The sequence below is a fragment of the Ornithodoros turicata genome, chromosome 4, assembly GCF_037126465.1.
Source record: "Ornithodoros turicata isolate Travis chromosome 4, ASM3712646v1, whole genome shotgun sequence".
Lineage (NCBI taxonomy): Eukaryota > Metazoa > Arthropoda > Arachnida > Ixodida > Argasidae > Ornithodoros > Ornithodoros turicata.
Genome location: NC_088204.1, coordinates 17,889,331 through 17,917,160, shown reverse-complemented (window position 1 = coordinate 17,917,160; position 27,830 = coordinate 17,889,331). Strand labels below are relative to the sequence as shown.

The window sequence follows — 27,830 nt, the reverse complement described above, 5'->3', positions numbered from 1 at the left end:
TCCTGTGTGTAAGACCCGACACGAACTGCGCAGTTCGCGCCACGTTGGGCGGCGAACATAAGCATTGCCAATAACAATGGGAGCGTACAGCGACATCTGTGTACCGCTACCATCACCACGCCGGCTCGCCGGACGTGGTGTATTTTTGCGTAGGTGACTCTCGTGGTGAATCTGCTGACAATTATGTTACTCATTTCCACGACGTACCAATGTTCTTGCATTAGAGAGAATATATGTCAGGAACTACCTCGTTTGAACAAACTTTTCAACGAAAGTTCATGAAGCCGGCTACTTAGCCCATGACTTAGCCGATAGAGGGTTGGGGACATGTAGCACAGTTGCTCGACGAATGGGCGATTGTTTCCCACCAGGCGTCGCCCCGCGTCTTTTCACCGCAATTTCAGTCGTGATTAAAAAATATATAGTGTTTTCTGCCGCACATCAAATTTGCAGTGTGGGTTTCTTTCGGAATAAGCTTTCAAATTCCGCTGCCAAATATTAACAGTTTGTCTGCTGCTTTACCGTACCTTTAAAGGTTCTGCAAAGCAGCAGAGCTGCAATCTCAGAAAATTTAAGTATTCCGTAGCCTCGGCCCTCAGTACGTCACAATTTTCGTCCCAGTTGCTCACAGTTTTTAGAAAATTAAAATTTAAAATTACTGGCAACACTGTGTCTATGTGGCCACCAACTGGGCATTGCTCGTCAAGCATGGCGGCAAAACTACATTGCATGCGCACAACACTGTGTCTAAAACAAAAGAAGTCTGCTACTGATCGGCTACGTAGTCATCATTCGCTGCAAGCCAGTCGGGAACATAGATCACTGTTGCTTGACAAATTGGGGATTATTTCCTGCCAGACGTCGTCCCGAGCCATTTTACCGCAATTTTGACTTGTAAATTAAAAAACATATTTAGGGGGCCCTGTCACACGACAAAACTTGTTGGGCCGGGTTTACAAGCAACAAGCTTTTAAACTGCGCCGCCAACATAACCTGCCTGTCTGCTGCTTTACGGTTACCTTTAAAGGAACACTGAGGTTCAAGAAAAATGCTGCTCGCGGAGTTGAAGGTGTCATATACCTTGACACCGTTGCCTTGCCGTTACCCTTTCCCTCGGAGTCTCCCATTGGTTTCCTCACACGATTTTCCCAATCATCGCGGGAGATCGTTTGAGGTGACCAATCGGAGGCATCTGTACATTGTCGCGGATAGGCCTAAAAAACGCTTTAGCTTACGAGAGCTTACGAGGATCGTGCATATCCGGTTCTCCAGGAACCACAAAGTACGTCACCTTCAGTGAGTCTCGAACGACATTGTTTCAAGAAAGGAGGCGGGGCTAGACTCATCGCCACTCATGAGCACGTCACTGCTTCGTCATAAATTGAGTGAGAAGAAAGTCGTGCTCGTCGCCTCACATGTTTAAGACGAGGCGTTATTCATATGCATTTCACAATTCATCACGCCTCTGCACGAAAACGCGCGCGCGCGCGCGCGCGCTATGTTCGGTTCACGTCGGTTAAGGGGAAATCTGCGTTTATGAGCTGTGATTATAGGGTTAAGGTATAACGTTGTCCGTAACATGCAACGAATATTCGTGATTCATTAAGGAATCCCTGCGGTAACCCTCGTAATAATTATGTACCGCCCGACTGTTAGTTGCTGGTTATTTTAGTCATGCGATGATGAGTGATTGTGGGCTACTCGCTGTAGGACTGATTAATCTAAACTGCTTTATCTGATGCAGACGTTCTGTGTGTTCGAGAAGGAAGCTTTATTGATTACTTCTGCTGGGAAGACAACCGGTGCGTTCCGGCATTATTTTTATGTAATACAAATTTTCTAAGCATCGTGATAAGACGTGCGTTAGAAACCGCGTCAGGAATTTTTGTTTCTTTATCGCGGTTAAACGTAACACAACTGTGCCGCGAGAATCGTGACAGTCACAGCTTGCGTGCCTCATAAATATTATCATAAAGTATAATTTTCAGCGACGATGGTATAGATATCTGATAGAGACAGCGTATCACTCAAATGTTTTATACATTGTGGTATAGGAAGACGATACTTCATGTGGAGCCCACGACAGTATCACATGCTTAGAAATTTGCCAGGATAATTTTCTTTTAACCTGCCACCCGTAATACATTGTTCGTCTGAATGAAGTTGAGCGATCGCAGTCATTATGCAGCCCGTTATTAGACAGGATATACATTGCGGCCGTCTCTGTATCAGACGTGTTAGCTACTTTTTGTGTCCGAAGCTCATTTTCCCTTCGCTGGTAAGTGATCATGTGCTCAGAGGTGTGCTTTTGTTTCCCTTCTCTTACGAGCCTGTCGACGCCGAAGCTTTTCCTGTTAACGCGGCCGTGAAACGTCGTCTTCGCCCAGCCGAGCGTTAGGTCGACAGCGTTGAGGGATTATGGCGAGGGAAAGCCCGGGCCGAAGAAACAATTTGCTGCCACGGAAAACTCGCGTTATTAAGGGGCCAGAGATCGATACATCTCGGACCGTTTGGCAGGCAATGTTGGACGATTCAATCTCCTCGACTTTCGTTTAACTCGTTCACACAATAATTTATTTCCACACTCGCGTATATGAATATGTTATCTTATATGGCACGCATCATACTGGAGAGTGTTTTGTAAGTCACCCTGTTGCATGGGTGAAGGGTACGTATTTTCAAAATGATGTATTACGCCCTTCTAAATGATGTATTCTACAAAAAGCTCAATTTCGAAGGGCATATTCTCCACGGGTTCGAATCCTGTCACCGGATGTGCTGTCTGAGGTTTTCCCTGGATTTTCCGAAGACTTTCCAGGCAAATGTCGGCACAGTTCCCCCTGACGTCGGCCCAGGACGCATACTAACCCCCCCTGTCCCCCACTCCTTCCTGCTGTCCTCTCTCCATCTGTCCACGTCTGTACGCCGCTCATAGCCACAGTGCTTTGCGACACTAACACACACACACACAAAAATGAAGGACATATTCTACAAAAAACACTTTGTTCAGATGGGTGTTTTGCAAATACGTTTTTCAGATTCGTTATTATACCTTTCAACCGGCACGCGGAATAAAAAGGGGTGTTTACTTACAGAAATATCCCTGTTACACCGCTAGAAGGGTTTGAAAAAGAAAGAAAAGGAAAAAAGAAACGTGCCGTCGCGAAGCAATTGTCATTTGCTTTTTCTTTCGGAAAATTCTCCGGGAAACCCAGGGAAAACCTCAAGTGACACAATTGGCTGTTTGGATTCGATCCGCCTGCCACATCGTAGACTTTAGGTCGATGCTGTATGAATGCGACACACGACGTATTTACATAAAACACTGTTCATTTTGCTTCTTCGCACCTTATCCCGACATTCTTTACTGGTATATTTTTGTCTCTCTGTGGATGCCACGTGCAGCGTTCGATGCGGGGATGCAAGTTTCTTGCCAGGGAACGCACGCTACGCGAGCGAAAAATTCCCATCGCGTTCTCTCTGTATTGTCCCCGGTGGAAACAGAACGCGCAAACATGCCAACTCCATACCTGTGTATTGAACTTAACTTTGTTCGTGCGTGTCTATATGGATGCGTAGCGCGCTTATATACATGCAAGCATAGAGTATACAGAAATGTCTTCAGTACCGAATCGCATATTGCTATTTGCAGAACGCTCGAAGAAGCTCCGCTTCAACTGCAAAATAAACAATGCGAGAGTGTTCAATCTGCCGCCTACGCACAGAAAAGAAATCGCCTGTTGTTCGGAGACGATTTTCCTGTCCCTACTTCAGGTGTGAGTGGGATGGTGTTCTTTTCCTCGGGATGTTCGAGGATAAGGGAAGACTGGGTCTGCGAATAATTCTTGTGGGCAGATTGGTGTGGGTATGTTTTGAACGCGTGCTTCTGGGAAGTGAGGGTTTGCGCGTTGAATAATTCTAGAGTTTATTCCGCGCATCTTTGAACGAAGTAAACGGATTCCACCGTCGATATATAGTCCGAAGTCTGAATTGCTTCTTATGATTTGCTTGTCTTTGAATGCTCCTCCTTCTTGCGGACTGCGTCAAGTAACATCATATATCCTTTCTGGCGACGAGATGTTCGACACATTTGAAAAGAAAAAGAAAAAAAGAAAGACCAAACCTCGTTTGAGAACCTGTTGTTGCTTGGTCGTCCACGGGCTAACGATGATTGACCAGTGAGAAGCAAATATTGTTATTTACTGTAGGAAGAACGCTATCCTAATCATGAAAGCGTTAAGCTTTCTGAATATAACGGCGTTGTACAAATATGTCGAAAATGGTTTCCTCATTTACCTCAATTACTCAGCTTTCAGCCCAAGTAGCAGGGCATGAAAGCTGAAAAAAGCGCGTCACCCCAAGTCCGCTCCCCAAGTGGGTAAATATAATAATTTGCATATTAATTATCAGAACCTATATTCTGTGGGACTCCCGAGCACACGTACTGAACCCCACTCCCCGTGCGAGTTACCGTTTGAGGGTATATACGGAGCGCATACAAACACAACGCCAAGAAACAAACATTACTCTCTGCGCACGCACACACACACACACAAACACACACCGCGGTGTCATTAATAATCACCGCCATGCCCGCACCGTCCAATCAAATCTCGTTCTCCAAACAACCTCAAGAATGCTCGCCAGCCCCGCATATGCCTTTATTGCTCAACTCGGTCCCCCTTCGAAGACTCTTTTTGTATATTACGTATATCTTTTCCTTCTTTCTTCATTCGAACTAGTCGGCGTGTACAACTGCAAACCGTTTGACACCGGCAGCTCTCCCAGGAGTGCCCGACTCTGCACTCCGCTGCCATTTTTCATCCCGAAGCACTTTTCTTCTTCTTCTTCTTCTTCTCTTCTCCTTTTCCCTCTCTTTCTGCCCCATTGGGCGGAGATGTTTGGTCTGAGTTAGAAGAGAGAAAGGCCCACTCTCTTTCTCTTACTCGACTTCTGTATATAAATTCACGGTGTGACCGCTGCGGCACAAATAAAAGAAAGCGTGGAAGTCAAGAAGAAAAGGTAGTATAGCGACAAAGTCACCCGGTGGGGTGGTGTGGGTCGGCTGCAGCGACAGCGGTTTGCAGCCTCATATATCTTACGTGGTTTTCTTCCTTTGTTAGCAGCAGCGTGACACCGCTTGTTTCTCAGCGCCTATTGTGCGGCTCACTGCAGGTGATTATGTCAGATGGGAAGATATATACACACTTTGAGTTGGTTGTTGTTGCGGGTCCGCTCCGGTTTCTCCGGCGTCGAGTACTTCTTGTTTGTTCGCCGCGTATTGTGCGCTCTGTATACTACTACCAGACAACAGAAGAGCTACAGAACTCCCGGACGGATATCTCCGCACATTGGCTGCATTTACATGAAGGCCACACCAGTCGACTTCACTGAGTAAGTCCATAAACCGGTCTATACCGACAAGTCGACAGACAAGTCGCTCGGCTTGGATAGTTCAAACGAAAAATGGCGACTCAACTCCGCCATGTAAACCGCGTCGGTCGACTTATTCAGCCCCTTCCCATACGTCACTTACCTGATGCCCCGTCCTCCTTCGCCTCAGAATAGAATGGGTTGGTGAAAGCCAGAGACGTTGGAAGAAGAAGATTATGAAAAGAATGGTGTTATCTAACCGAAGCGTGAGCCTTGAACTGGCTGTGCGAAAACACGGTGTGAAGATGAGTCAACCGGCTGGACTCGAATATCCGAAACTTCACAGGCGGCGTTGACCTGTAGGAGTTTACTTGCCCAGAAGTATAGTTTCGACGCAAAGGTTGGTGATTTCTTTTCGGTGTGCGTTCCTTCCTCGTCGTTTAGGATTTCTATGTTCTGTGTCCGCGTGGTTGGATGTGACTAGAGTCACTAAATAAGCTATAAGCTTATTAATAAGCTTATTTAGTGACTCTAGATGTGACATGTTGCGTTCTTAAGCTACACCTTCCTCATCCTTCCAGTATAGTTTCAAGCAGTGCCTGTGTAGGAGGCTGTTTCTGTTCCGACTACACATCAACAGAATGATTCACTTTCACGTGCGAGTAACGAAAATTAGACGAGGTGAGATCCATGTGGGGACGACAGAAACACACTCCTACTTCCTCGACGATCATTCGTCGTGTGAAAAACGGAAATGTTTTTGATGATGACAGAAAAGAAAAATACGGAGACATCCCTCTCGGATGTGCCTGTCGTCGTCCAGGAAAGTATTTATTAACAACATCTACTTTGGTATCACAGCAGCAATTACCTATTTACCAGAAGGTGATATGCATATCGCATTCTACTTTCATCAGCAAATACTGAAGCTGGACGGTTCAAGCTAGAAAGTGGTACGAGCTTCCCCTGAGAGTTTGCAACTTGCACTATACGTTCGCACAGGTCCGTGCAGGCACAAACGTGGTTTCGCCTGTAATGTGCAACTTTCTTTTAACATACTGCCTATCCTCACTCCCAACACGGCTTACCAACATCAGTACGGGGCACCACTGCCCGGACTGCATTGTGTCTCTGCCTTGAACCTTCCAAACAGAGCTTGCTCTGCTGTTGCCTCGAAAAAGAAGAAAAAGAAAACCGCGAAGCTTGTTTTCTGCTATAGCACGCAATCTTGTTTTAGATCCACCAGGGGGGTCGTGGGCTGTATTTCCGAGAGAGTATTGACCATACCCTGCGGGCCTCGGGGCATTCACGGAAAACGTCGTGGAAAACGATTGTTCCGACGTAGATATAGTAGAGCGTGTCCACAATTCATTCCTCGCGTTGCTTTATTAAAAAAGAAAAGAAAAGTGAACTTGACTACTGAAACAGCTGTTTGGCGTTGTTAAAATAAGTCACGTCACATGACCAGCGTGGCACGGCTGATATCTCGGCCACGATAATACATTTCCACCGGACACGACAGACGCGGGTATTATTTATTAGTGAGCTCCGCTGAAGCGAATTCACCTTCAGGAAGAGACATGTGCAGGCAGGATCGTGTAATATGCATGGACGTGTACTACGATGGTCATCTTGCAGACCTTTATATGCAGATGAACAAAGCAGTAGAAGGCAAGCGGACTGCTGGACACGTGAGTCTGAGGAGAACTTGGACTACACACATAAAAGACGAAGTGTCCACTTCCGTTTTTGTGGGTGTCGTCGGGGCAGTGTTGCCCGTTTCTTTATATAGGTATGTTGGAATGGCGGCCGTGACGAACTCTCTCTTTTTTTTTCACCCGTGGATCTGTTATATGTTATACACCGCGTGCTCTCAACCGGTGGGGAATTTAGGAATGATGTTTGTATTTGTCCTTTCTATGTGTTCCAGCCTCAGAACGTCAATTGCCATCACCTTCACCATGTAACATTCGCCTCCCTTGAGTGTGCGCAGCCCTTGCGCGCGCACTGCGCGTCTCCTCCGCTAGCGCGGTGTCATCATGCTTTTTGACGACGTGCATTTCAAGACGTACGGAAATGTCCCCGTAAATCGCGATGTGTGAGAACGTCTCAATCTCGCACTAATGTCAGACAAAAGCATAGTGAGCGTAGCGTGGATTTGCAGCTTCTATTAAACTAGCACTTGCAGCATTGGTCGTATAGACTACAAAAGCAGACGTACACAGCATTTTCTCACCCTCTGACGTAAAGCAATCGAAAACGATTGAGCTCTCGTTAGCCATGTGCGCAACCGAACCATTACGCTTCATCTGATTGCACTCCAAGCCACAATTTGAAGACAGCGGTACCCTCGGGACTATGCAGCTAAGCCGACCACGACCGACGTATAAAATATGCAGTCTAATAAATTCTTTCACGTCTGATTCGTTTTGCACTTGCACAATGTCTCTCATCTCCCTCGTCTGAGAGTACAACGCTGTTCCCCGGGGCACCGTTGAGGAGCAGTAACCCAAGAGATGTCTCGAACATAATCCCGTATTATGAATTCCTGTTTTGAAAGAGGACGTTTCGGTTCGATCCCCTCCCTCAGCAGACATATACAGTGCTCAAAGGATGAGAGAACGGTCCGATGCGTCATCGGATCATCGAGCGAGAGGCACCCAGCAGGGGCTTCTTTCTCATTCTCTCTCTCTCTCTCTCTCTCTTTTCTTCTTCTTCTTCTTGTTGTTGAGGGGGGAGAAAGCAGTTACGGTATTGGAACATGTGTCAGGGATCTCTCTCTGTGAGGCCAGGGAACTGTCATGTTGCGCCGAATTGAGGTTGATTATCTGTCATGACATGGTATTTTAAAGATGGATATTAATATCGTGCGTTCAGCGCAGTCGAAATACGAGATGACGTCGGACACTGGTGCTTCTCCTGTTTTTTTTTTCTCTGATTTTTATGATGCACTGCGTTGTGGTGAGTTTCACTTTTGACTGGGCCTTATACTTCCCTTGATGGCATATATCAAGAGAGCATGGCGTCGTGGGTACCGCCCTTGAACGGGTAGTGAAATGAAATATAAAATCACATGATTTGACGCACTGCAGCAAGAAGACATAGACTTCGAATGAAGTGGGCAGGGGTACTGCAGACCTAGGACTTCATTCTAAGTCATTGTCTTCTTGCTGCAGGGCGTCAAATCATGAGGTGGTACCAACAACCTCTGATTGTTCCTATAGTGAAATATAAAAGTTATGCAAACCCAGTTTAATTCATCAAATCATGAGGGGAACAACCCGAAATGTTTTCGCTGAACTGTGAATATGTCACAGTAAGTTCAATTTATGAGATCGCACTGGAAAAACAGAGAGCCGCGGGCCATGCCCACTATACTATGACGTCGTTGCATCGGTTTTGGTTTCTTCGACCTGCTTAATGCCTCCGTCCTTCGCTACGTGAAGGGTGTGTGGGAATAGTGTCACGTGAAGGACACATCACGGAAAGGATATCTGTATCCTTCGCTACGTGAGGAATACAGAGTCATAACGACGTCGACCTCAGCCAATCACCACAGAGGATTTGAAACACAGAAAGCCTGTGTCCACGAATGACTCCCTGTGAGGCTCGAGCCGGCTGGTTTCCGTGACAACGGCCGCTACAAGCGTGTCCGGTGTGCGCATTGTGTAGTGACGTAGACGGTACCCTTCATCGGATGCGTGCTACTGTTGTCTGCGATCGTCTCCGTTGAATAGTATGATTCACAATGTATAGTTATCGTGCGTTCTGTGACGTTTCGACACACGAGAAATATTTCGCACCTGCCGAGCTGTGACTTACCCTTCGAGTCGCTATGCTTTCCTTCTCCTGTTTATTTATTTTTTCCCCAGTAGTTTCTCCTTTGTGTTTGTGCATTTTCCCCATTCTTTAACCTGTTCTTTAAGTGCTAGCCAGCCCGACTTCATTGCGACTTTCGTCCCTATTTCCCCCCGTTTCTCTATCATCATCATCATCATCTATCGTACATTGTGCCAAAACAATTTTAAGAGGAGACTCGTACTGCTCTCTCAAATTCACACTGTTGCCAACACCCGTGTAACCTGTTTTGGGGAAAAGAAATCAGCTCAATACATGATTTTACAGTCGCCGTCCGCCATTTCACCTCCCCCCCCCCTTTTTTTTTTTTTCGATTGGATATCAGATCGTCTCCGGGGGCGGGTAAGCCGTGACCGACACATAAAATTCATGTATTCAGAAATACCCCATCTGGTTATGTATCAAACCCAGTACAGCTCCTAGCTATTGAAAAGGGATCTCCCTGTCGTAGATTACCTTTTATGGATCTTCCTTTCCCTCTTTTTTTTTTTTGCCTCCCGTCTCTCGGGATTCAATGAAAAATATTGTTACACTCCGAGGGATTCGCACACGAATTGTTCTCTCTCTCTCTGTCTCTCCTCTCGTCCCTTCCCCCGTTCTTCCCTCCCCGACGGAGGAACTCATGGAAGAGAAGGTGAGCGCGCTATCGGGCAGGGAATCGCATATGGTTGCGACCCTGTACGGTTGCTTCTGTGCGTTTTCTTTACGAGTTATCGCTGCTGCATCTCGTATTTTTGCAAATGCAATTTTGGTGTTGCGTGATTATTATTTTTGAGTTTTGGACACTAGTTGCGTTTTTCTCGCGGAAAAAAGAAATAAAAGAAAATAGTGAAGATACAGAGAAATATGGTCTTACTCCACTCTCATTTGTTATGATGTCTTGCATGATGAATTGTAAAAAAAAAGAAAAGAAAATACGAAAAAGAAGAAAAGTAAGTGAAGAGGAGGGCTGGAAGGGACTGCATTGTGTTTTGTAGGCGCGCGATATGGCTTGTTTGCTTACATTATTTTTTGTGTGTTTGTTTGTGCTGCGTTCGTTTTCGCTCCTGCTTTTGTTTAACGGTTTGAGAAGGGGCGTGAGGGAGGGAGAAATAGCCCGGAGGGAGCTTCAACGATTCAGGGGCTCGAAATTTGTTGGATGTTCATGCAACATAGGAAAATTAGCACGACGGCCGGCTGGGGCACAGCCTTATAGTGCCAGCGGATATTAGTATCATGTTTTCGCAGTTATCTCAGAGCTGTGTTACTTCTTACGCTTCTCAAGTTGCTCGCAGGCATGGGATGTTTCGAAGTGCCAAATTTGTCATCTAAAATGACGATTCCGGCCGATTGTACACTTTGGGGTGTTTAACCGCTTTGGTATATGCGAGAAAGCAATATAGTAGTACGGTTTCAGACATGTCGCACCCCACCCTTGGACGTAGCGACATCGATGGATGTTTTGAAAAAGCTAAAACAAAAACAAATAAACAAACTGTGCACACCCGTAGCGGTACATATTTTAAAAATACATTGTCGATTTAGCTTTAAATTCGAGAGAAATGCGTTAGCACTAAGCAAGCACAAATATTGCACAAAATTATTCATGAGCTCACTCGACACACGTCTTGTCTGTGTGTTCGAAGAGCGGAGTGCAACTGATAGGGGTCCGGAGCAGACTGAGTAGACGGCGCTGCAAGCGCCATCTCCTTTCCCTCTCCAGAACTCCCATTCGCAGCTGTGCTGCGCTCTCTCGCTCCTTCCCCGCTCCGATTGGCTTCTCGGTGAGGCTTCACCATCTCACACACACACGTACATACATACATAGAGCTTTATCCACTCTGGCACTCCTAATGCTAACGCATTAAAAGCTTCGTCCATGTGCCGGCGCACGGTTACACCTTGGTAACATGGGAACCTGCGCTTCGTGCAAGTAGTATAGAATTTGACACAGGACAGCGCGAGTGATAGACAAACCCTTCATTTTTACTGATGAGAAATACACGTTTAGAGCGTGCATTTCAGTGCATCGGCCGACATTAAAGGGATACAGAGCCAAGTTCTGTTCCCACGCCTCAATTCGTATGCAGTTTCCGTTCCATCAAGCGCACATGTGACGCTGACACAGCCCGATGCGGCTCGCATAGCCAAAAGTATTTGTGCACATCATTTCAGTTATGAGACGGTCCCTGCCATTTATTCCCGTTCTCAGCGAAACGAATTGCAACGCGGCGTCCCCCCGTAACTCTTCTTTGGGAGAGAGAATTTCCGTGCGTCGCCTTTCCTCTTGACATGAAGGAGGTGATTACCATGTCTATCCTCTACTATACATGACGGGGGCGAAGTGAAAATGACCTCGGAAAACCCATCTGGCGGCGGTGCGATGGATTTCCAGGCTAGGATTTCGGACGATGGATTCCACACGCACGTCTGCGAGGAAAGTGCCGCTTTAGGATTAGGAGACTTATAGTACAACGGGGTACTAGAACCCCGATGCAGGTCTAGTATTGGGAATTGTGGGGTGAATGCTCGGCGGGAGGTCTTCCCAAGCTCGTGTCACGTGTCTTACGTACGTCACGTCCGTCGTGTCATGGCTTATACACGGCAGTCTCTGAATTTGCGCATGCGCACTTCCTATTACTAATCAGATCTGGTTCTTGACACAACCGTGTGGCTCCTATGTGTTCTCCTAGACCTAGTTAACTGGAAAACACCTTATCCGTACACAAACAGGTCGCAACGGCCCCCCAGTTCCATTAGAACTGCGATCAGGAATATTGTAGTGAAAAAAAAGAAAAAGTGCTCACGGGGCAGGGGTTTCGCAGTGTTGATGAGGAGCATTCGCACGGTGCCGAAATATATGCGCTTTGCAGACGACAACGTACCTGCGCCTTTTCCTGTCGTCTGCTACGGTCTGCTACTGCGCCGCAGGATATTCCTCACGGTCAGCAGTGCACGAAAAGACGTGGTGACATCGAGCGCTCGCGCTTGCTTGACTGCAGAAAGCTATTTTTTGCATCTTGCGCTGGAGTATTCTGGGGAATGTCGCTCGCGTGAATGCACGGAACATAGAATGTCGTTACCCCGACGGCTGGACCGCCGAACAGAAGGATCCGACACTGCACGACGGTTGGTATGCCATCCGCATTCGCGGACAATTTCGTCATCACCGCTGTCTCGTCTACCTCAGAGAATAATCAACATTCCGGATGTGACGTCGTCGCTGTCAATCATCTCATGCGGTACCGATGTTTTGACATTTGTTTTTTACCCTGTTTTTTCTTCTTTTCCCTGGTGGGTTTTGTGATTCATACATCATTTTTCAAGCGGGGTATGCCTTAAAAAATGCTTGACGTTGGATAAGTTTTTCGACGCTAGTTAGGAAGCTTGTCACAAGGTGGAACTGAGACAATAGTTCAGAACTGCTGGTGGCCCTAGAGGGCGCTCGTAACGAATAATGATGATAATAATTTATTTTTGATAAGGTGCCCATAAAACGAAGCAACTGGACCCTTCATAAATCACAGGGTGTCGTCTGCGTTTAATAACGGACGCCATTTTTCGAGACACTTATACCGGCGCAAAAATACTGGCCGTCTATCATAGGCTATTATTTTAAGACTTCATTGTCGAAGACTAAAATGAACGGAAGAGCAACATTAGAGAACGGCACTGTAGCTAGCGGAGGCACCAAGTCGTAAACCATTTTCTTCACAGTCGCCATTTTACTATAGCGAACAAAAGGGATGACAGCTGGCACAGTTCGCTCTCCCGCCGCTAGGGGTAGCAGAATAGTTTTTTTTTTTTTTTCTGTCGTCTTCTTTCCCTGATGTATTGCAGTTTAAGTTCTTTGCCCTCGTGTGCTTGGATTTCTATTATTTTTTTTGTCGATAGAGAGCGGCCTTTTCTGAAAACGCTTTTTTACGAGCGGTTTCACTGTTATTGCCCTTAACATGCGCCGTTAATGACGTCCCCAAGAAGCGCTAATCATAAAAACGGGGGAGACGGTGCGGATCTAATTAGACCGTGAAACGCTCATCTTTGAGCCACTCGAGCTGTTGTGATACAGTGAATTGAAGATGCTGGTTTTCTATGGGCTTCTTATATCGTCCTATCAATTAATGCAGACCTAATTGACCTCATGTACACTCGAAGAAACGAAAATAAAATAAAAGAAAAAGAAGTTTTGGTCCTTTTGGAGACTATAAATGTATATATTGCCCCAACCATTAGTTCCTTTCGGGACTAAATGCGCAGAAGCTTTGCGATATCTATTTGCGATGAAAGAGAGCACATTTCGGGGTCCAGGGGACTAAAATAGCGAGTAATTGCTATCTAGGGGGATTGAAGTTATGATTGCTCCGTTCACTCTTTTTTTTTCCTTCTTAGTGTAGTTTGCAAACGAGTACGTGTATTTAAAGGGACACTCCGGACAGGAACCAAAGCTGAACGAACATTGTCGCATGCTTTCTCATGATGCTCACCCGAGTCACCGTGTCAAATAATTTAATCAAATTCGCAGCCAATTATGTATAGCTGAATTGCAAAACATGTATCTGTTATCTCGCGGTCGCACTCCCTTGTGACGCCTGCCAGGGTGAGGCAGCGATGCCCACGTCATCGTAAAACCGAAACTGGATGTGGACATGGCCGTCCGTTCTTCTTGTTCATCTCGAAAACCGCGACTCATTGCTGTATGAAATTCTGCCATTTTGGCATCAACACGTAATTCACAGTCGAATACAACTCTATAATATCGAGGGTCAGTCGACAGCTTCGATCTGTTTCGGGAAATTGGGGGAATCTCGGAAGAGAAGATTGCAAAGAAGTGGAGAAACACATTATAGGGCGATTATGCATTGGGCATAGGACTTTTAGGTTGAATCCTTCTCTTACATTCGTGCTCCTGTGCATGTGTGTGTGTAGCGGAGTGAGAGTGTGTGAGTTGAGTCGGAGAAGGGAAACCTATAATTCCGGTCGAAATTCGAGTGCTACTCCTCATAATCTGCTCGGGTGAAGGATTTATCTTTTCTCGCTACACTACCAGGGCACCTCGTTTTGGTTTTCCGATGAGATCCAGAAGCCTTAGACAGAATTCTGTTAGTGTTGCACGCAGAGGACTGCTGGGGAGCTTCCTTATACTCCTTTAATGCGCTTAGTCTGCATTCGGGAAGAAATCGGATTTATCCCAATCCTGAAAAAGAAGAAAAAGAGAGGAATGAATCGTATTTTAGAAACAGGTTTCACTCGAGGTGCGCAAACCCCTCAATGCAGCGTCCTCGAAGATATATTCACAATGCTCTCATTCCAACCGTCTTCTCTCACGAGAACACTTCGCAACCCGAAAGGAAAGTTTCTACAAAACTTCTCCATCGACAGCTCGATCCTTCACACGTTCTGACGCTCGCACACGCAGCAAAAGCGTTTCCGCGTGTATGCACTGTGAGCGCTCGCTCTTTGAAACCCGGTAAACTTAACGCTCTCATCTAAACTTCATGCTTTGACACTTCGCCGCGATCGAACGGAGACACAAGCACTCCACGTGTAAACCAAGATTCTTTTTCGTTTATTTTCTTTCTTCGGCGACAAGCGAACAGGTGCCTGGAACGAGGTAATGACCTAGGACGACGCAACGCTTGCTTGTTTGTACGCCAATCAGCTATGACACCCTGTTCTGAAAGCATTTCCAATTAACGGTTCTTTTCTCGTGAGTACGTGTGTACAAACTACACAGAGAGGGAAGCAAAAAAGTAAAGTTATAACGCGGCTAGTGACACATATCCACTCGATCGACGCTTGTCTCCGCCAGATGGCGCGGTATGAAGCTGTGCGCATTAATACGTGACGCCCTCTGTGTGTAATCTTGAAGCATCGTTATCGTCTTTGTTCTCTTTATTTATCTCAACGCTGGAAAGTGGAGACCTGTAGCCTTTGCACAATTTGCCAACCGCGTGGATGCTTTTGAGACTATGAAGTGTTTGTATACATGGACAGGGCGCCGTTGGAAAGGTTTAGTGAGAAAGTTTGCGAGGAGTGCATGTGGGTTTCATTAAATTCGAGTGCATTTACATGCGAGGTGTTTAAAAGGAAGGTTTCTGTGGCATATAATTTGGACCGGAAGCGCTCTTTGAGAGCTCACGTTCGGGTTTGTATGCGTAAATTGTCTTCGTTCCTCTAATCTATCTATCTATTTCCAGTACTGTTAGCCCTAGTAAGGGCTGTTACAGGTGGGGGAGACATGACAGGAATGACACAGGTAACCAACACTATTAACAGATGGCAGTAAGAAAACTAATCCACAAGAAACTGGAGGAGTGCTTCTATAGCATCGGGAAGTGCCCCAGTAAACTTTTGTACATCGTCAATATCGGTGAGTGATTGGGGCAGCCCGTTCCAGAGGTGCTTGGAAAAAACGAATATTTAAACATGTCTAAACGTGCGTTATATGGTTTAATGCGTTTTTCATGACCAGTTCTATGGCTGCAGGGTTCTGTTCTTGTAATGTATTTGTTAGCATCAATATTTAAGTTCTGTTAAGTTAAATCTGTTGCCGTTGTTGTTGCGCGAAGGATTAAGACGAAATCTTCGAAGCGTCTATCGCAGTGGAGTCATTTTAGTAAATTGATAGGATTAGAAATAAAGGTAACGAAATAAAATAGAAACCCTGCGTTGTCCGATTGTTCTCTGGCGGAGGCTCAGGGCAAATGTCACACAATTCCGTGTGAAGTCTGCCCAGGAGGAACGATACCCTTCCACGAGCAACGTGCAGGAAAGGGGCGTAGCATTTCACTTCGCCCTCACGCAACGGGTGGCGCCGTCTACATCTCCGAGTGCTTATAATGACATGTAGATACGAATCAGCCGATAAGCACCCTCAGGCGAAGGGAATCGCTCTTACAAGCCGTGTATTGTTTCGGAAGTAGGTTCCGGATTGGTGGCTTCGCTATCGCACTCAGTTGAGATGCCCCGCGGCCCATGATAACAGCAGGGCTACTGTGGGTCAATAAATCTTCCTGGTGGTCCAAGTTGATCATCCAGATTACCGTGCATCAGGAGGAGGCCAAGCGAAGCATTGTGTACTCCGCGCAATTATATAATAACAGCAGTCACGCACTGCTCTGCTCTGATCCTACATGTAGAAACTATGATGAGGACAATTCGTGGTTTTACACCGCGAGTCAACTACGACCTTCAGCAGCGCAACCGTGATTGGTCTGTGGATTAATTTTTCCCACCTGAGCGAGCTGGAATATCAGTATACGGCAACCCGTACATAACTTCTCTCGCGGAAGACGGCGCGTCTAAACGTTGCCATGCTGATCCTCCATGGTTGGTGATGTTATGCATGGTCGTAGCGCGAAAATTTTTTGGCGTATTAAGGGGCACTAAAATGCAAAAACAAGTTCACTTCAAATTACGTTACGCGCTATATGTCAATTTCGTACTTGTTATCATAATTCAAAACTTTGATTCCGTTACGAAACTACAATCAAAATTATACCGGGCTCTTTCTTGCTTCGGCGCTAAGCAGTGAACGTCGTTTCAGCTCGTGCATCGGTGTTTTTAGTCCATGCTGCGCGTGCCACACCATGGAGCAGTCCCGGTGAAAAACATAGATAGATAAGTGCTTTATTTAGACATTCTATACATTACAAATTATAAGGCGGGACCGCTAGGCACGCCTGTAATGCGGCCCCGTAAAAATTGCAGTGATGACTACTAATCTGATACGCCTAGAAAAAGCACAACAGTTTTTGCAAGACAATGGAAACATTAAAAAAAAAATATGATCAGAAATAACTTTGCCAAGACAGTTTCAGCGTAAATACATGAACAACAATAAGCGTTACAAAGGAGGAATAAATAGAAGAAGAAGTCAATCACAACAGATGTGACAACAGCCGTTTAAACATCTCGAAACTAGATACTTCTCGTACCTGTGACGGAAGACTATTCCAATGCTTTCCCGCAAAGTAACAGAATAACTGTAGACCATAATTCGTGCGGGGCTGGGGAAGCGTTACACAAAATTCACTATTTCTGAAGCAATACTGACTAGCAGCATAATTAACTGAAATTAATGATGAATTGACCATGTTGTGTATTGAGTGACATAGTGCGCGTTGTGAAGCGAACTGACGCCGCTGTCCGAAGGACATGAAGATAAATGTTGTCAGTGGAACATTGGCGAGAACTGTTGTGGGCTGCAATTCAGTGAATCGGTATTGAAAAATGCGGCAGTGCGCATCATGCCGCGCATATACGGAACACTACGATCGGACCCGTTGCAATCCACACGGTCACGATATGTAAGCGCGCGCTTCTCCTGCTGTCTGATTGGATGCCGCCAATCTTTGCCTCCTGTGGATCCCTTTCGTTGTCGCCAAAGACGGGTGTGTTTTCATTGCGTTTTTCTTCTAAACGGTAGCCCTGTGTGAACTAATTTTGCTTGCATTACACTAATGGAAACACGGACTTTCATTTGAGAGCAGGTTGTTTTTGCATTTTAGTGCCCCTTTAAAGGCCTGTTCCGACATGTGCCGTGAAATGCGGAAGCAAAACAACTCCACGACTTTCGCGACGTCATCGCTGAAGGGCCTCCTCATTGGCCAACACGAATGTAGTGCTAATATTAGCGCCGAAAAATTTGAGACGAGCTGAACTCCGGCAAGCACAATTTTTTAGCGGTTTGGAGCACTGCGAGGAGGAAAATATCGCACTATTTTCTAGCGCTATATAGCAAATCGCTACATGTCGGAACAGGCCTTAAAGCGCTATTATCAGAACTGGTTTTGCTGATTCGTAGTTCCACAGGTCGCAACACACATATTTGTGCCTTGCAAACGTCCAAACGCTTTTTCCAACGGGTTGATCTTGACGTCGATAAACTCGGTCGAAGCTGATTGAAATAAACGTAGGATATTGTATCTGCCCAGCTATCTCGGCGACATAGGAGTACGTATGTTCAGAATGAAAATTAACTTGTACAATATCAAGGTGAATGTCGGTCACGAAGTTCTAACATACGACTCAGCGAAATTAAACGTGTAAAGCTGAATACAAATTCAGAGTGCGAAGTCAGTTTGGGCGAGAGGTTGAATAGCCGGAAAAAGAGGGGGAGGGGAGAAATAGTAGGCTTAGCCCCCCCTCCCTTCCCCACGACATCTCCTTCATCGCCAGACTTAATTACAGAATGAATGCCCCCTACCTTAATTGGATTTTGCCGCGTCCGACCAATTGCAGCAGCTTTGGAACGTCGTTTGCCAACGCTGCGCCGCGTAGCGGCCGTTTTAGTGCACCGCTGTAGCACTGACCGTGCCCCCTAGCGACGAGGTGGCGAAGCTCGCTCCTTGTTCCCCCGAGCATGAAAAACCTGTCACGGACAGCTGAGGTGTCTGAGTTATCCCTTCTCTTCCAGCCGCAGTTGTTCCTGCACGTGCTGTTATGTAACTATTGTGCCAAAGATGCGCGCGGGAGGAAAACACCTTCAGGGGGCGCTGCCCGTGCGGGGTTGGTCGAGTGGCCAATACAAGCTGAGTTGAAAGCGTTTTTTTTATCGCGTGAATGACTTGGAAGCTGGAAATTGAACGGGACAAGGGGTGAGAGAGTGCTGAGATAGGCAAAAAAAAAAAAAAAAAAAGTGGAGAAGGTGGTGGTGCATGTCCGTGACAGTTCGCTAATTCGCCGCAAGGCTGCGCGAAGGGTTAATTGTTGGGCGGTTGGGGGCGTTGTTGTAGAAACAATGGCGCGCTGTTCATGGCATGAGTGTGGTGCACCTGTCGCCGATGTGTGCGGAGGTGTGACAACGCATGTTTTTTTCCGATGATGTGACTCGGTAATTGCGAACTTCCGGCGATGACGCGCAGGCAGCTTTGCCGGCGTCGTCGCTCCGCAGACGGGTTCTGCGCGCGAAGCTTGTCAGCAGGAGGCTTTGTTTGACGTATCTGTGATGCAAGTCATGCAGCTGTCCGAAGAGCGGTCTTAACATATTCCGGATTATGGGTCTATCGATCATAGTGTCAGAGTTATTTATACTTCGTCGGAAGGACAAAAACTTGTTAATTGCGTGGCTTGTATTGCTACGCAATGTGGGCAACCCCGGCGTGAAATGACGATGCCGAAATTAGTACCGTATTTCAAAACGATAGTCATGTGTTGCACAAACAACACAAACTCAGTAAACTCAAGTGGACTTCTCCTCGTGTATCTGTTGTTCTTGTTGTTGCACAAAGAACGTCGTGATTTCTCATTTCTACGCGATGAACTCTTGCGTTCCTATAGCATACATGGCACGCATGCTATTTACCATAAACCAATCACTAATTACTATAAACGAACCCACTACTACGACCGTGGTACCTACGCTGTAATTGCAATAAATTGTATTTATAAAAAGTGGGCAGTCGCCATTGTCAGCTATGAGAGGTGCATGCAGTCCCTGTCAAAATATCATTTACTTGGGCTCTGTTTATTTCGCTCTGCAGTAGCGAGGGGAGGACGAGCATGTGTCGTTCTACAATTTCATGCTCTGCTCTGGCACAGCGTAATTTATATTACAGCAACGACAACGCAGCCGCCTAGCTGCTCGTTAAAAACCATTTTAACTAATCCTTCGCAAACACCGTCAACTCATTAACAACTCTTTCAACACGAAGAACTGCGCGTTTTGTCATCTTTTCTCTCTCTCTCTGCTCCGCTGTAAACGTCCCCGTGCCGAAACAAAAGGTCCCCCCGTTCTTTAACAAAAACACATTGTATTCTTTTTGAAGGGAAAAAATCGTACGGCCCACAGAACACATTGTCTCCGACACGTTTCTTTCAGCAATGGTTAACCTTTGAGTGACTTGCTACGGATCGATTTGAATTTCCGCTCTCACAGATGTTATTACTTTTTTTTTTTTTTTTCTGTCTCTCGCGGAGAAGAGTTCCATCGACGCTTCACAATGAGATCGGAGAGACTAAGAGAGACAGAGAATAGGGGACGCCTGTGTGGTTCTATGTTCGTGGTTGAATCGCGTCGGAAAGCCTGGCTAAGATAAATAAATCTGCTCTGAAGTGAAGCAGAATGGAAGAATCCGCGAGAAGTAAGGAACGCAAGGAAATAAAACAAATAGCTAAGATCCTGGATTCAGTCCTTCTCCTCTCCTTTCCATACGACTGTATAGAAGACAGAGTTAGAGTCCAAGACCCAGAAACGGTTGAGAGCGAAGAAGAGAGACAGGAGGAAAGGAGGGCTTCTCCTGTCAAGAGTTCAAGTAGCCGAGTGTCTCGTTAATGGAGCGGAGATGGAATAGCGCGAATACATCAATCATTTCGATTTTTTTTCTTTTTCAATTTTTTCTTCCTGTTTGTTCTGGTGCGAGATAGGATTTTTGCATTCTGTTCCCCATTTGCTCAAAGTAGTTCGTACGACTACGTAGCAGAATTTCATCGTACACGGTACATATTAAAGCTAAATGGATGGTGAGACAAGCACCTGGACGGCGTTACCTTGACGACATTAACCAACGTAACAGCTCCCTTTTTTTTTCCTGTGTTTGCCGTCCCTGCTTCGTTTGTATTCGTACTTTCCTAAATACTTAGAACATCGCTGGGGTGGTTCTTCAATACCCTCAGTTCCGTCCCACTGCGCCGCCGCCTTTTACACCAAATCGAGAAAGACAGTAATGCTTTGAAAAGTCCAGCAAATCAATCAATCAATTAATCGATCGATCGATCGATCCAGTAAAACGTTTTCAACCACCAACCAAACACATCGGGCTTGTCCCATCTATTCCGTGTCAGACAAACTCGAACGCGATGATCTCAATGGTGCTCTCAAATCCGGGACACACCAATTTTACTGCCGTAGCTTCTGGCGAAAATCCACCAGGGATGCGTTGTTGTCGCTCTGCAATCAAAGCGCCGCCTCGCGGGTGATCCGTGCGCGCGCTTGGCAGTCGAACGGAAATAGGCCTAGCGTCCTTCTTATCTTCGTTTGGCGGAAACGGGACTGGAAATTGAATATGCAAATCGGATAACGGTTTTTAAAACTGCCAACGCGAGCGTGCTACCCTGTACTGCACGACATCCAGGGGCCGCTTTCGGTTAGGCTTCACTGACTCCTCTGAGCGTGGCAGGGAAACGCCGCGCTATTTTTTTTTTCTTTCTCTCTCTCTCTTTTTGTGTGTGTTTAGAAAAGACGGGCGAATTCGTTGGAAATTGTGCTAAGTCGATCATGTATACAGTCGGGTGTTGACGATGTCATAGTTGAGTGCGCATTTGAGGTGTTAGCCAGTCGGCGGGAAAGCGGACCTACAGGGCGTGATATGACTATAGGGGGCTGCTACGATGGGGGACACAGCTGTCTGACTCGACTCGAGTCTTCACGCCCTTGCGCGTAGGACGTATTGTGGGACCTTTATTCAATAAATGCGTATTAACAGCGTAGAATTGTGCCTTAAACACTAATATGACTGCACACTGCTTTTCGTTCCCGCATCGCAGGAAATAATAAAGGCAGCATTCGTGTGTATAATCGACGTATACTCGTGTGTTGGGACTGCATCACGGTTTTATTTTTATTCGACGTTTCTGCCATGAAATTTTGTCCAAGAAAATCTGTGACTTCACCATACTTATTTTCAAGCGCATCATCGACGTGAGCTTTTCAACAGTGATCAGAAAGTCACAGTGAAAAAAACGAAAAAAAGAAGCATTGGGATTTGTACCTGATTGTGTCTGCAACAGAAAATCTAATATAAATCTATATATAAATATAATATAATATATAAATCTAAAATCTTCCATAAGAAGCACTGTTCATGTCAAAGACCGGCTTCCAAACATGGTTTCTTTGATTGACACAATCAACCGTTTGCACACATATGCGTATGAATACGTACTGTGTTGTTACTATATTGTGTACTCCCCTGACATCTCAGTTAGCAAACTCGTATTGACGTTCAGGCGCAGCCCGCAAAACTTTCACTAATATTTCACCGGAGATAATTCCCGTTCGCTCCCGCAGACATGTTTCTCCAACGGCACCGCGAGGGCCAGCCAATTACTGAACCGCAGACCTACACACATATACAAGCACTATATCATCCCCACACCAGACGACAGCCATTGTATAATGTATCGGAAAATGCCTCCGCCCTACAACACGTATATGCTCTCCTCTCATTTGATTCGCAGCACTGTGTTATAGACTCTCTCCCTACATGGACGACGCAGAAGATTGTATCCCAGCTTTTGTTCCAGTGTCGTCTGCGTTCTCTGGCAACCGCCATTGTGTAGCGAGTCCCATTGTTTTGAGAGGTTGTTCGTTAGTCGACCTCCTCCTCCTCCTCTATTTCTCCCCTCAGTGTGTGCGCAATAACGAGTTGTAAACGAGTGTCGAGTACTCACGCTTTCTCACTCCCCTCCCCCTCCCCTGCTCCCCTGCTTTTCTAAACACTCGGATTAATATATACGGCTTCTGCATCCACAGCATTATTCGGCGCTGCATTGTTTTTTTTTTTGGACGTTCTTTAATTGGGGCGCGTGTGCAGTTCACCCTTGGTGATGAAAACGCGAAGCTTATGGCACGTCCATACGTGTGAGGCCTTGTTCTCTGGATTGGACAGATGAAAGAAAAATGTGCTTTCGTAGTCAACTTGCGTCACGTATGTTTATAAATGAAGCAAACCCTGAAACGCTGTATGATTGAGCACACAAATAACGCGAGCGTGCTTGTGTGTATAGTTCTCGATTTGGTTGTCTGCTTACGTTTGGTCCCTGTCGCCAAAATGGTGCTATGTTATACTTGCTGTACATAACTGTGGAAAAGTTTCACAGGAAAAGTGACAAAGTGAAGAAAAGTTCCATCAGTATGGAAAAGTGACAGGGCTGTATACCCCGTTTTCGCGATAAACGTAACCAACAATTGGCATTTTTACGTGAGGCCGGGGCTGTTCGGTTGTCCACCGATATAACAACGTTCGATTAAATTTTGAGCGATGATGATGTCAATAACGTGCTTCGTGTGCCTGTACTTTGCATTCAAATGGTTCATATCAACAAACGTCTTGTGGTTGTAGTTTAAGGACATATTACCGAAACCAAATTCTGCGCGAATAAATAATCATGAAGGGCTAATCTTGATTCACCTGACAACATTTGTTGCTTTATGCTGATCGCTGGATATAAACGTTGTGTCGAACGGTGGTTCGAAACACACCATACACTCTAAATCGTTTTACACCTTAAAGGGTGTAAATCAAAATGTTCATGGCGCACAGCTTTTAAGGTGTATTTTAACACCCTCATGGCAATTGGGGTGTAAAGGGTGTAACGCCGAATAAAACTGCTGGGTTTGTGGCAATAAGCTGGTAACTGTGTATTCACAATTACCAGCATATTGCGTAGAATCACATTAAGGTCCATATATATGTATGCACATCAAGGTGATTAAATATGTGTGTAAACATACACAACCGACATACAGACAATCATGTATGGCGTGGCAGCTGTGCATGGCAATGAAGCATGGCAGCTGTATATAGCTTTTCGTGAAACTGTGGACCTTCTCATGAGCAGGCACCTCCCCCATATGCATGTTCATTACTTAGAACGCCGCATTTATTCGTTTCTTCAAGGCTTTGCAGTGTTGTACCCACAAATATCTAACCCCTGTAAAATGCATTACGTTGTTCATTATCCGCGACTCATCATGATGTTTGGTCCTTTCCTATCTGTATGGTTGTACGCGTTTCGAAGGGAAACACCAGCATTTTAAGGATGTTGCTAGAAAAACTCGACATTTTAAGAACATAACCCTTTCATTAGCAAGAAGACATCAATTTTATCAAATGTATGTGTGGTCGCAGCCCTTCATCAGAAATGCCACATCTACTGATGCTTCCAAGGAGATTCACGCAGAATCTATAGTCTATGTGAAAAATGCAGTTGATAATGATAACACATTTGTTGTTGGCTGTTGTTGCCAAAGAATCTTCAGAGGAGGACTTACCCGTGTTCATTGAGATTGCAGGCATACATGTTATTAACTCTGATACCATTTTTCTCATACAAACATTAACCACAGTTAAGTATGATGAGCACTATCATGTATTTGTTCTGTCTTGCAATGAGGAGCAACGTGTTTTAAGAAATTTAAGCACTATCTCAACAAATCTTCTAAATCTGCATGCATTACCAGATGGTAGACTTGTTGTAAATCCAGGCCATGCCACTGTTGTAATGTAACTTCCTTTTTCCCGTTGTTGTATATATTTACTTTTGTTCATGTGAACGAAAACAAACATACTCCCTTTCTACACCCAGGCGACACACTATCACCATATTTCACCTGAGGGTGTAGTACACCAATGTTACACCTTCAGGAACTTCCAAAACAAAGTTGTAGGGTGTAAAATGGGTGTGATCTTTGTTAATACACCTATTTTACACCTTTAAAGGTGTGAAACGATTTAGAGTGTAGTTCCAAGGAACGTTAGCGAAATGTGTGTTGATATTGTCCTCTAAGGATAAGGGAATACCGCATGAGGAATCTAACTTTTTTTCATTCTTCTTTTGCAGGTAAGTTGACCCTCATTGGCCACAGGTTATTTCCAAGCCCAAGACGCCGTAAGTTCATTTTAAAGCTACGGCAAAATCAGCGGAGTTCGGATTGAAAATTTGCAGAAGCGACGAGGGAGGGGGGATACTGCTTTCAGCCTACCTGAATAGCAAATGCCGTCTGACGCTACAGCAGCGTTACAATGGCGGCTTTAAAACTCCCGACTGTATCGAAGAAGCTTTCGCGCAGAGGATTATTTCGTCAAAGCTTTAACGCGTCGCGGCGTTCAGGAGGGTGGCGTTCACGATTCCGAGCGAATTGTAGAGAATTCTTTCCGCTTACTTTGAACCGACGGCAAGTTTGGAAATACAGACCGACAGGAGACGCGTCAACGCTGCGTAATGTTCGACTGCAGTTTTTGTGCGGCCTCCATGAAAATCGAGAAGAATCAAAATGGCGGCGATGGGGGTACTTTCGTTTGTGCGCGCGGAATACGCGTAATTAATAATAGGCGTTGCAAATAGGATAATTCGTTAAATAACAACAATGATTAATTTCACTTCACTTCAATTCACTTCATTTAGTGAGGAGACATTTTTGCACTTTAGTGCCTCTCTAAGGAAGGGAGAACCCAAGAGGTCAACGACCCAAAGAGTCAAAATTTGTTGTCCGCCTTCGATATGTTGAAGAAAGGATATCGGAGCATCTGGGGCACCGCGCCTAGTAGATAAGGACTAAGCCACCCTGCGGGCAAGTGGCGCGAGCGAGCAGCAACATCAGCGCCGCAAAATATGCAGCACGCGGTAGTTTAGCGGACGGCGTGGCACTTTAAAATACATGGTCTCAAGTTGTTCGCACTTGGCGAGATGCACCGCTTTTTCTGTGGGTTTCCTACATGTTTTGTAGCTTTCCTTGGCGTCATACCGCTTGAGACACCATGCAGAACCCGCTGATGTCACTACCTACTTGTTGGCCGGTTGGGCCCGAAATGGCGCTGTGCAAACTTCGCTGCAACAGCTATCCCTCTCGCTCCACCTCTCTGATGTCGTGCGCCTTACAACGCAATCGGTTGTTTGAGCTCTTAATCAATCTTTGATACACCGCGCATGTATGTGTCTGCGCGTTATCGCTTGGAGCTATCGGACGGCATATCAGTCAGACGTTGCATCAGACGCGCACACCGTGTATACACGAGACATGTTAGACGTAGTGACTGTCTTTCTGATAGTTTTTCCGTCTAAAGATGTCCTTTTTTTCCTATGCCATGTGCCTTCTGTCTGGGCGCGGCAATTCCGATTGACGTATGGGATTCCCAATGCGATGTGACGTTTCTGAGCCCAGCTGGGGAGGGCCGGTGTTCAAACTCAATTTGCCTCCAATCGATCTACACAGCGACCATGCCGTCTATGGCGCCGTCTATTGGCGCCACGACGCCCTCTTGCGGAGGCTGATTGTCGCGCACTTTGATGACGAGTGTCAGCGACTCGTGGTGCAAGTTCTTGTAGGACTCCCGGGTCGTTAATCCTTCTTAGCAAAGCTAGTTTTTGTTTGCGGATTATTCAATGAGGTTACCGGGCTTGTGCGGTCTGACCCTACGACAGTTCGAGTTGGAAATCCTGCGCGGCCCTTATCGTGGATTCTGTAAATCAATCCGGGCTGAGAGCGTGCGCTGCGTGCCACAGGTTGCTTTGAAAGCCGTGCGACACCTAGGTTATGTCAGAGACAGTATATCGTATCTGTATGATATGCAACAATTTTAAAATACAATCGTAATATTATCCGAAACATTTCAATCTCAAGTTGTGAGGACGAATATGTCGGCACTGTACCCCCTGAAGTCGGCCCAGGACGCATACTAACCTCCTGTCCCCCACTCCTTCCTGCTGTCCTCTCTACTCTGTCCACATCTGTACGCCGCTCATGACCACAGTTGCTTCGCGGCGCTAACACGCAAGTTAAAAAAAAGTTGTGAGGAATAAAAAAAGCGGGAAAGGATTTTGTGAGCCAGCTTAGAAAAAATTGTTTGCTCCAACGAACACACACGGTTACACTGTAGCCGGAACCCTATAGCCATCTCCATCTGGATCCCTTATCTGGGCAGGCCATGGGCATAAACGCTATCAGGAATTGCTGGCGATCGTCGAGGTATCCCTTCCGATTCGATAACAGCTGTCGAGGGAGCCTGGAGCCCAGAAAGGATTGGAGCCTGTGTAGCGCCGATTGATCCTGTTCTTCCTTCACCAGCACCTTAGGCTCCGTGTATACCGGGAGATGAAAAAAAAAAAAAAAAAAGGGGGGGGGGGGGCGTCGCCATTTTGATCCTTGCCTTTGCAATTTCGGTTTCATCCCTGTAAGTCCTTTCACTCTGAGAATTGAAGTCGTTCAATATAGGTCGCGGAATCGCTGTTACGAAGGCGACAGACAACCGGGGTATTTCTTGTATCGGGTTGTTGATTTGTCTTGGCGGGATATAGAGTTACTATTTATTACGGTTTTAGCCGTGACAGCGTCCTCACGGGAGATTTCTTCGTTTTTAATACCTCTGGGTCGAAGCTACGGATATAAGTAAAAGTCACGGGCGACTTTGCACTAAGGGACAAAGCGTGCTGTCGTTTTCTTACGTTTTGTTATTCTGTTTTATCATTGTGTTGTTCATCGTTATGGCGTCACGTACGTTTCTCTTTCCCACTGGAGAACTCATAGGGGGCCTCTGGTATCGGCCATATCACTCGCTACGATAAGAACACAGCCGAGACATCACTGGGACACGGAATAATAAGTAATTTTCAATAGATAACGATAGGCGAGACCCTCACTAGGGGTGCCACTGTGCCGCCTCTTCGTGGGGATCCTTGTTTTAGTTTCGTTTCTGTTATTTACAGTAAAGACTGTCATATTGGAATGAAAATGCGACTTACTTGGAATACATATGTCATTTTCGTCATGCATTACCAGGAAATATCAACGCTGGACATCCTCTTAAACGTGCAATGCCTTGATACGCAATGCAATGTGCGAATGCTGCCCGGGAACATCCCCACGACACGGTTCCTTCAGTGAACACCAGGGCGCGACC

At 45.9% G+C, this 27,830-nt stretch overlaps 1 protein-coding gene across 5 annotated transcripts in view; it reads left to right on the top strand.

Moving 5' to 3' along the window:
• Nucleotides 1–27,830, top strand: part of LOC135391216 (ephrin-B2a-like) — a 503,132-nt gene that overhangs the window by 380,480 nt on the left and 94,822 nt on the right. The window contains exon 1 of one of the 5 annotated variants that reach the window (XM_064621375.1): nucleotides 5,338–5,394. The exons of the other annotated variants lie outside the window; for them this stretch is intronic. Coding sequence (XP_064477445.1) covers nucleotides 5,366–5,394 — 29 coding nt within the window. The 5' untranslated portion in view covers nucleotides 5,338–5,365. Of the gene's footprint in view, nucleotides 1–5,337; nucleotides 5,395–27,830 lie in introns of those variants that run through there. 5 annotated transcript variants of the gene reach the window in all.